Source organism: Myotis lucifugus, unplaced genomic scaffold (assembly GCF_000147115.1).
Source record: "Myotis lucifugus unplaced genomic scaffold, Myoluc2.0 scaffold_111, whole genome shotgun sequence".
In the NCBI taxonomy this organism is placed as follows: Eukaryota; Metazoa; Chordata; class Mammalia; order Chiroptera; family Vespertilionidae; genus Myotis; species Myotis lucifugus.
The window spans coordinates 2,912,496-2,922,414 of NW_005871159.1; the positions used below are offsets into that span (position 1 = coordinate 2,912,496).

Here is a 9,919-nt window from a genome sequence, read left to right on the forward strand (position 1 = left end):
ATTATATTAGTACTTGATATATTAATTTTTCTCCTAAAAGTTTATATAATCAATACATCATAAATACATGAACAATTTCCTTGCAAATATAAATAGCAGGCCAACATCATCTATATTTAGCAAATGCTCAATAAACATAGGTAGTAGATCCTTACCCCCATCCTTTCCACCCACCCCAGCCTGCACAGCTCCTCCCACACTCTTAGGTTGTGGCTATATTTTCTGCATTTTCATCCACATGGAACAGAGGTCCATTTTACCAACAAAGCTCTCAGGGAATGATGCCACATCCCAGCAACTGCATGGCTGGTCACCACACATGATTGTGTGGTAGTCATCCCAGCACATGAACAGAGTGGACCAAGGGCTCCTTCGTTCGCCATTCATTTTCAGGAGTTTGGGACATTGGAACATCTCAGGATAATATTAGCATTCGGAAGCACCCCAGAAAGTTAACACTATATCTAATACAAAGCTTTGAGAATTCCATGCAAACCACACTAAGAGAGAATCGGGGACCACTCAGGACTTGATGCAGGAGGAGGAGTGGCACTTCTACAGCTTCTTCAGCTAAGTTGAGGGGCAACTCTCAGGTCACGTGCATGGCGGACGATGGGGGTGACACAGGTGCAGCCAACAGTCACCGTCATCTTCTCCAGGCGGAAGGAACGAGTGCAGCCCTGGGGCTCCCTCCGGAGGACCAGGACCTCTTGCTTGATGGGAACGGAGTTCAGAGAGCTGTCTTCCTTTCCCTCGGCATCGATGCAGCCCAAGTGCCTGCACTGGGCCTCTGCAATCTCGGAGGGGAACCGGTGAGGGTCCCTGGTGATGCTGCAGGAGGAGCAGGCAGATGCAGGTGGTGAGACAGGGAGGGGACATGGACAAAGGATGCGAGCCCTGCAGTCCAGCACGCACCCGCAGGGAGGTGGTTCTGAGTAACTCTGCGCTGCAGCACAGGCTGTGGGTCAGACAGTCTGGATTCATACACAGCCCTCTGGCAGGTGCTTAACTCCCTAAGCCTCAGTTTCTTCAGCTTTGAAATGGGGATTTCATATCTCTCTCTCTCATGGAATTGTTGAGAACATTCAGTGATACAAATGCATAGGAAGTGGCACACTGTAAATGTTGGCATTCACTACATGTTAGATCTTTTAGTTTATTTTTCTTTACAGTGTGATTATAATAATTATTATTCATCCTTTGCTTAGAGACTAAAATCACCAGTAGGTCTCCCACTATACGGTCTACAAAGCCTACTGCTTGGAAAAGAAAACCAAAGGCTCTGAGGTTTGTAAACCCAATGGCTTCTCTCAATTTCTCCCTCAACAGCCCCCTCAGCCAAGAAGATAAAGGCAGCCGCGCCAATCCAGCCAACTTGCCAGTTGTGTACATTCCCTCACGTGGAAGCAAGACAAGCAGCCCAGCAGCATGTCTCATTAACCCTGGAATTGGTTTTCATACTTAATAATGGGAGAATATAGAGGAGTGCTTGATATTGCAGGGCCCTGCACATCAGACAAAGTTACAGGACTGTCCCCTGAACATCCTGCCTAGGATCCCACTTCCCACTTCCCACTGGGCTCTCTTCCCCACTCCTTGGTTTTCAAGTTTCTCTCGAAACTTGACCTTTTTTGGTTCCCACTTATTCCTATGCAGAGATCATTGTGTAAAATAATTTATTTCTATAAAGAGACCTCTCTTGCAATGCAGAAAGTTTGTCAAGTCCAATCTATGGCCCCATGAAGCAGGAAAGGGCAGAATCAATGAAAAGTTGGGAACAAAATTGTAAGGCTTTGGACCACTTAGAGTAGACCAAAACAGCAAGAAAACTGTGTGCTCCCAGGTAAAGTGGGATTTCTGTTTTTTTAAGAGTATATGTGAGGGCTTTTAGTTTTTCTAAATTTTCTACTTTCTGATTAGAATAAATGCACATATAGTTCCAAAGCATGTGAAGATCCATCTCCTTTGCACTTACTTGTAATCCCAGGGGGAGCTCGAGCGGTTCTGCAAGTCATGTGAGATGGAAACAGCCTGGTTTTGACTGAGGATGCGAATGTCAACCCTCACACTGTTGTCCTCCAGAGGAGGACAAAGGGCAGTATCCCCTGCTTTGGGTTTTTTCTGAGCTGCCCCCTCCCTCAGGAGAGTGAGCCCCAACATCAACAGCAGCAGACACTTGACCTGGAAAATAGAGGAGGTTGCAGTTGGTTAGGGACTGTGGTGTCACTTGCTGGCAAGAGACATCCCATGCTTTACCTGAACTCAGCATTCCTGATCATCTAATAGTGGTTGGCAAACTTACGGCTCGGCAAACCGCGGCTCGTGAGCCACATGCGGCTCTTTGGCCCCTTGAGTGTGGCGGTATTTTGTGGAAGATCCACACTCAAGGGGTCAAAGAGCCACATGTGGCTCGCGAGCCGCGGTTTGCCGACCACGGATCTATGAGATCAGGACTTCTCTCTGAACCTCAGAGCCTCACCTAGAAATAGGAACAGTCATACATGAAGACATCAGGGTACCAACTGAGAACCAAACTTGGTAGCCTGGTGACTGAGCCTCCACGGTGTGAGACAGAGAGACAACAAGATCTGGGACTGGGTGTAAATCTTGACCCAGCCTCCTCCTGAGCCTCTGATTTCTCTCCTTTCCAACTGGATTATAATACTGGCTTTATAATAGTAGTCACAAGATTAAATGAAATGTTCTATGTAAAGCTCCTGTCCATCTAACAAAAACAGAGGCTTACTAAATGATAGCTCTAGTTTTTCTTTCCAAGATCCCATAAACCTTCCACAACATCCTTCCTCCCAGCCATTCCTTCATCTAGAATACATTGCCCACCTCGATCTTTCCAATTCCTATCCTTCCATCAAGACCCCACTTGGGCATGGTCTCCTCCAGAAACTGTCCCTAAAGTAGTTCAATTCGGAGTATGAAAATTATCCTTAAATCATGAAGTTTTTACCATACATCACTCAAGCAGCATTTCTTTACTGAATGAAAATGTACTGTTTGTGTTCATGTCAGATCTATGCCTGTTAGACTGTAAATTCCTGCAGGAGAACGTATCATACATAGAACAGGTGTTCCATAAATACTTTCTGGATGGACAAAAAGTCGGTGAGTGAATGGATAAACAAAAGAATACAGTTAAATTAACAATATAGTTAATTTCCCACAATCAATGAATTAAGAAAAATGCTAAAGCAAAGTTTCAAGTATCCATGCTAATTGAAAGAAGCAGGGACACTAATGATGCCCAACAACAGAGATAAGGAAACTATTTCTTTTTAACCTTTCTATTGAAATATTGGTTTATCTGGTGTTGCAGGAATGCACAAAGAAAGAGGGTGCTCTGTGAAGACCTAACTAAAAAAAAGAACTAAAAATCTATCCAGCTTCCCTTTGTCACAAACATGCTTTGTTCACCTCACCATCACCACTGACCCTTACTGGGGATGGACAAGGCCCATCACCGACTCTCAACATGATGCAGAACAAGAGCTGAGGTTCAGTTGCTTTCATTCTCTGGGCTCAGTGTTGTCAAGCTCACACTTCCCATGAATTAAGGTAGGTAAGGCAACCAGACATGTTAGTTAGAAGGACCTCCGTTTTATATTTTGCAGGTAGTGGAGGCAAGAAATTATAAGAGTAAACAAAGAGGTTATGGTGCCAACGTGCTGTACCAAGGTAACTGATACTAAAAAGAAGTTGAAAGCGAGATTGACCTAGATACGCCCGAATGAGGTTGATTTGCCTTCCGATAACCAGCAGCCATCTACTTTCATCTCCCACAATCATTCATTCATTCACCAACTTTTTTTTTGTCTCTATTGTGTGGTGATTCAGGACATGGGCTCTGGAATCAGATGTCCTGGGCCCATAACTCAGTTCCAAGACACTTACTCTCTATGACTCAATTTCCTCCACCACAAAATGTGAAGATTAAATGATATGGCCCATATAAGGCATGACGAGCACGGCCAGCACATGTAAATATTAGCACAGGTGACTATTGTTAAGTCGACATTGTGCTGATGATACACAGTAGACAGGAAAGATGTGAAATTTGCCCTCATGCATCTTCCCTCTAGACGTAACATTATGACATTTTAAAAAGTAAAAGGATGCCCGCTGCAATTGCTTCTCAGGCCCATCAGTAACTTTCTTAGATTTATTACATAAATCCCTCCTTTATGTTTTTTCTTCTGTAGCATACTTACTAAATCACTTTTACATCTAATTATCAAGGCTTTAAAATAACTGTTCCTTGAGGTGATATGATTTAGCAAAAATTGCCATGCTTCTAATAAGTCATTATTATATTTGCTTATATTCTTTGAGTATTTTAGAAAACACTATTATATCTCTTTAAACATTGGATTCTCACAACTTTCTTATGGGGTTGGTAGAGCTAGTATTAATTATCCTCATTAGACAGGTGAAGGAATTGTGTCTGAGAGGCAACAAATAAACTTGGTTAGGTTCACCAACCTGTCAATGCCAGTCTGGGGACTCAACCCTAGCTGTCAGTGGCCAGTGCTATTGTTATTGAAGATCCTTATTACTGTCACCAACACGTAGCCACTCACCATATCTCATCTTAGCTTTGTCCCACCCAAGTAGCCAAGCAGTTTAAGCATTGTGACAGCTGTGTCGGGAATACACGAGTGTTTTAAGTTACGTGGCCCTTTATCAGAAAATCAGATGCTGTCTGCAAATCCCTCTAGTTTGCTCCACAAAGCTGTGATTCTGAAACTGTAGATTTTAGTGGTTATGTAGTTAAGAGCAGGAGCACTGACAAGGCTCTTGCTGGTTCTTAAAAACGATGTCTACAACACTTCTTCTTTAAGAGGTTCAAAATCTTGCATCTGAACCATTCAAGGAGAAGAATACTGTACTTGGAGCCATTAAACCTAGATCCATGTCCCAGTTCTTGTGTGTATATTACTCCATGATGTTAAATCACTTAACTTGAGCCATTGTTCACGTGTATAATGGGAAAAGTGGTTCCCTACTTACTTCATTGGGTCGATGAGAGTCACAGAGGTAAAAGCAATATTATTAATATTAACACTTATTTAATGCTTTCTCTATCTTTATTGATTGTTACATTTAAAATGGCCAGGTTAACTAAAAACTACGCATACAGCCCTAACCGGGTTGTCTCAGTGGATAGAGCATCGGCCTGCGGACTGAAAGGTCCCAGGTTCGATTCCGGTCAAAGGCATGACCTTGGTTGCGGGCACATCCCCAGTAGGGGGTGTGCAGGAGGCAGCTGGTCGATGTTTCTCTTTCATCAGTGTTTCTAACTCTCTATCCCTCTCCCTTCCTCTCTGTAAAAAAATCAATAAAATATATATTTTTTAAAAAAGAAGCCATATCCCTGATGTTCCCCAGCATCTTTAAAAAAAAACAACAAAAAACTATGCATACATAGATACGCTATTTCAGAGTATAGCTTTAGTCATTTGCAATGATATCAATTAATCCCCCCAAAAATCCCACGAGGAAGATGCCATTATTATTGCCCTATACTGAAAAGAGAATAATAATGCACAAGTAGTTAAAAACTTACCCCAAATCCCACATTGAGTAAGCGATGGAATCAGGTCTGACTCCAGACCCTATCCCCCAATGCTGCACTTTGCTGCATTTCTTGTCATCTCTAAACCAACATGTAAGTATATTATAGTATTATCATCACCATATGCCATGCCGTTTTTATGAAACCCAAGCTTTTTTAAGTTGCATGGCTTATACACAAAGAACATATACACAAAGAACAAAAGAGATGATTTAAGCCAATAACATGGTGAATGATTTCCCAAGCCCTATTTTCATGCTGCTGCCAGGCAAGAGTCTAGACCCAGGGGAGGTAAATTTCCATCACACTAACATCTCTCTCTCCTCAAAGAGGAATGAGAAGATGCAAAAAATAATCAGCCATCAGAGACATGGCAAATGTCCCTCCTCTAGGAGCTGTCCAAAGTTCATCCCTGGGTCGTTCCACTTCCTCCATCCAGGGCACTCCTTCTCTACCTGTAGTCTTGGGGAGGTCATTAAGCTCTTGGGACGCCAACTTCCTCGGTTAATAAAGATATATAGAACATATAAATGCTAAAGGGCTGGCTAAGCTCCACATGAAATTAGATTTTTAAGCCAGTTTAACTCTACAGTGGTGACTACAGGCGAGAAAATGTAGTTCATGACCAAGAGGTAAGCAAGCTAACACCAACTACACAAAAACCATCAGGTGAAGAGCTAGCTTACACCCCATTATAACTTCTAGTTATTTTTTCTTTTTCTCCACCAGACGTGGGTCAGAATTAAAGTCAGCTCTATTTTTAAAAGAAATAACCCCAATTGAGCCTATTTCCTGAGAAATCTGCTTTTCTGAATTCCTAGGGAATGACTCTACCTAAACAAAAGTCATTATTATTACTCACCATGGATGCGGGATGTCGGGTGGTCATTGTCCTTTTGCTCTGGTTGCCTCCTTCGTGCAGTAAGCTCTTTCTGTGCATGCCCTGTGTGTGCCTGTGTGTCAATGAGAGTACCTGTCGATTTTATAGCAATCAGATTGACCCGCTTACCATCTTAGGACGTGGTTGCCCCAGAGTGACTGACGAATGTAGGTTTTTTTTCCTATTCCACTTCCTGAAGGGGAATCAAAGGGGGATCCTCAAAAGGGATGACGAAAAAAGGACCAACCCTTCCTTTTCTTCTACCCCCATTTACCTCAAATCACAGCAAAATTCTTAACTAAGTTGCTACACAGACAAGCCAAGTTGCAATCTGCTGTCATGATCTTTTTATGGTCTCCACTAATGGCTAAGGACTCTTGACACACATTGTATGTTCTATTTTCCAGTCATGCAATATGAACCATGATTTAAGTGGGAGATAAGTCACCCTCAGAGGAGCCCTGGTATTAAATGGCAGGCCTCTCTTGTGTTCCATTTTATTAGTGGGAAAATAAGACCAAAGAAATGAGTGACATTAGTGAGAGATTCCGAAATTACATCCCCAGGTAGTTTTGTGGTAACCTGAATTTATTCTATTTTAACCCTTACTGATACTTAATAAATAATCATTATTCATACAACATATAAACGACCACTATCTTGGCTATCTCTGATTGAGGATGATTTTTTTTAACCAAAATGGATTACTGTGGTGTGTAATTTTAAATAACCTGTGGAAAGTTAATTTATTTCAGTTAACTTCAGGTCAGCAAACATTTTTCTTTCTTTCTTTCTTTTTTTAAGAAGTACTAATTGGTACTTACAAAATAGTCATGGGGAAGTAAAGCACAACATAGGTAATATAGTCAATAATATTGTGATAACTATGTATGGAGCCATCTGGGTACTGGAAATATCAGAGGGATCACTTTGTAAAGTATATGAGTGTCTAATCACTAAGCTGTACACTTGAAACTAATACAAAATAATATTAAATGTAAACTATAATTGAAAAATAAATTTTTAAAAAGAATTTTTATGTTCACTTAAAAAAAGGTGAATCTAATTAAGATATGCTGCCATAACCTAACAGTGTATATGTAGATACAGAAATTGATGCCTAGAAGTGAGTTGCTACCATATCAAAAGGCTAAAAGAGTGGCATTGTCAACAGAGGTCATGTGGCAGGCTGTGTGTGACAATGAAATTATAGACTAGATAAATGATGACCCACACTATACAATGGCAAAACATTTGGTAAAATTATTGCCTGCAATAACTTAAGAGGTAGATATAGCACCTAGCAGTACAGAAACTCAACAGGAAAAGACTGGAGAACAGAATGCTAGCTGTGTGTGTTGGATGCGATTGTCTGGATTTGGCAAGGTAATACTCTTTCTTGTATTACCTTGAGCTCAGGAAAGATTTGGCAAGTTTGCAAACAAAAAGGAGAGAATGAAGAGAGTCCAGAAATTCAGAGCTTGCAAGATTAAAACAACAACAAGTTATATCCCCCAAAAGTGAAAGATAAATTTAAAAAAACCTTTGAGGGAGAAATGCCCAGTAAAACCTTTCAACCAAATACATTTCCTATGGGCAAAAATCACAATGAAGCAGCTGGTACATCCTTTTAATTGAATAAAAAGACCCAGAATAAAAAGTGTAAATGTGCCCTAGCTGGTTTGGCTCACTGGATAGAGCATCAGCCTGGGGACTGAAGGGTCCCAGGTTTGATTCCGGTCAAGGGCATGTACCTTGGTTGCAGGCACATCCCCAGTACAGGGTGTGCAGGAGGCAGCTGATCGATGTTTCTCTCTCATCAATGTTTCTAACTCTCTATCCCTCTCCCTTCCTCTATATAAAATATATATATTTTTAAAAAGTGTAAATGTATAGTTCTAGTGAACAACCATCAAGGGGAGAGAGAGAGAGAGAGAGAGAGAGAGAGAGAGAGAGAGAGAGAGAGAGAGAGAGAATTATGGAAATGAAAAGCTAGAAATAGAGATATTCTGGGAATTGTGCCACCATAAGAACCAATTTAAGTGAGAAGTTTACTAATTTTTGAGAGAGCTCTTGAAATTAATCATGAACCAACCCTCATTCCTCTTAGTTTCTTCAGAGCAGGAACTAAGGCACCAAGGAAGGTCTATTTGTCGACACCATTTCAGACATGGCAAAGAGATTACTGGGGGGAAATTTCCTGCCAGGGGTTGGAGCCAGGAACCACAAGTTGGGCACCTTTTGAAAAGCAGAATCTGGGTCTGATCAAAGAACATTCCATATGCCCTGGCTAAGACATCCCCATAATCAGCCAAGCAGGATTTCAAGTTGCCACAGACCAAACTACTGTGCTAAACCATTCTTTCTTTTTCCAAATGGAAGTATATATTGCTAGTTTCCTGCTCTATTCTACACATTCAGACCTTATGTAATGAACTATAGTATACCATTTACAAATTCAAGATGTTGAGCTACACTTCTGATAGGATGGGACTTTGGGGTGCTCTCCCTTAGTGAGGGGGTAAAGATACTATGTAGGCAAGGACAGTGAACCAAGTATTTGGTGAGCAGAAGGGTGGACTATGGTAGAAACAGTGATCACAAAAATCACTGTACTTCTCTACTGGAGATGACACTTCTTTGCCTCCTCGCTATGGGATTTGCTTTGGCCAAAGAAATGTGAGTGGAAGTGAAGTATTTCACTTCTAGGCAGAAAAATCTAATTTGTCATTCTCCGTGACTTCTCCTCCCCTGCCTCGGATTTATGGTAACATGGGGGGAAATGATGGCATAGTAAGAGAATCTGGATCCCTGAGTGGGTACAGTGAGCTGAGCCTCCCTGCTGACCTACATTGGAACATGCAAGCACCATCAAGAAATAAGCCTTTGCCAAAGCCGGTTTGGCTCAGTGGATGGAGCGTCAGCCTGCGGACTCAAGGGTCCCGGGTTCGATTCCGGTCAAGGGCGTGTACCTTGGTTGCGGGCACATCCCCAGTGGGGGGCGTGCAGGAGGCGGCTGATCAATGTTTCTCTCTCATCGATGTTTCTAGCTCTCTATCTCTCTCCCTTCCACTCTGTAAAAAATCAATAAAATATATTTAAAAAAAAAAAAAAAAAAAAAAAAAAAAAAAAAAAAAGAAATAAGCCTTTGTTCTTGGAGACCATCGCAATTTAGAGATTGCTACTATGGCATATCCTAGTCCAGTGGTCGGCAAACTCATTAGTCAACAGAGCCAAATATCAACAGTACAACGATTGAAATTTCTTTTGAGAGCCAAATTTTTTAAACTTAAACTATATAGGTAGGTACATTGTTATTAACTTAATTAGGGTACTCCTAAGGCTTAGGAAGAGCCACACTCAAGGGGCCAAAGAGCCACATATGGCTCGCGAGCCGCAGTTTGCCGACCACGGTCCTAGTCTAAACTCACTGATAGAGATATTAAATGATT

The 9,919-nt window shown here is 41.6% G+C and overlaps 1 protein-coding gene across 1 annotated transcript; it reads right to left on the reverse strand.

The window, feature by feature from the left end:
• Positions 1-451: 451 nt before the first annotated feature.
• IL17F (interleukin 17F) lies at positions 452-6,476 on the reverse strand. Its single transcript, XM_006093251.3, has 3 exons — positions 6,450-6,476; positions 1,976-2,181; positions 452-831 (listed from the first exon to the last, which is right to left on the reverse strand). The coding sequence occupies exons 1-3, from the start codon at positions 6,474-6,476 to the stop codon at positions 567-569; spliced, it is 498 nt and encodes a 165-aa protein (XP_006093313.1). The 3' UTR covers positions 452-566.
• Positions 6,477-9,919: the final 3,443 nt, after the last annotated feature.

Coding starts and splice junctions, on each gene's coding strand:
- IL17F (XM_006093251.3), bottom strand. CDS start 6,476: ATGACCACCCGACATCCCGCATCCATG. Junction 2,182..6,449: donor CCCGACATCCCGCATCCATG/GTGAGTAATAAT, acceptor TCTATTTTCCAG/GTCAAGTGTCTGCTGCTGTT. Junction 832..1,975: donor AGCTCCCCCTGGGATTACAA/GTAAGTGCAAAG, acceptor CTCCTCCTGCAG/CATCACCAGGGACCCTCACC.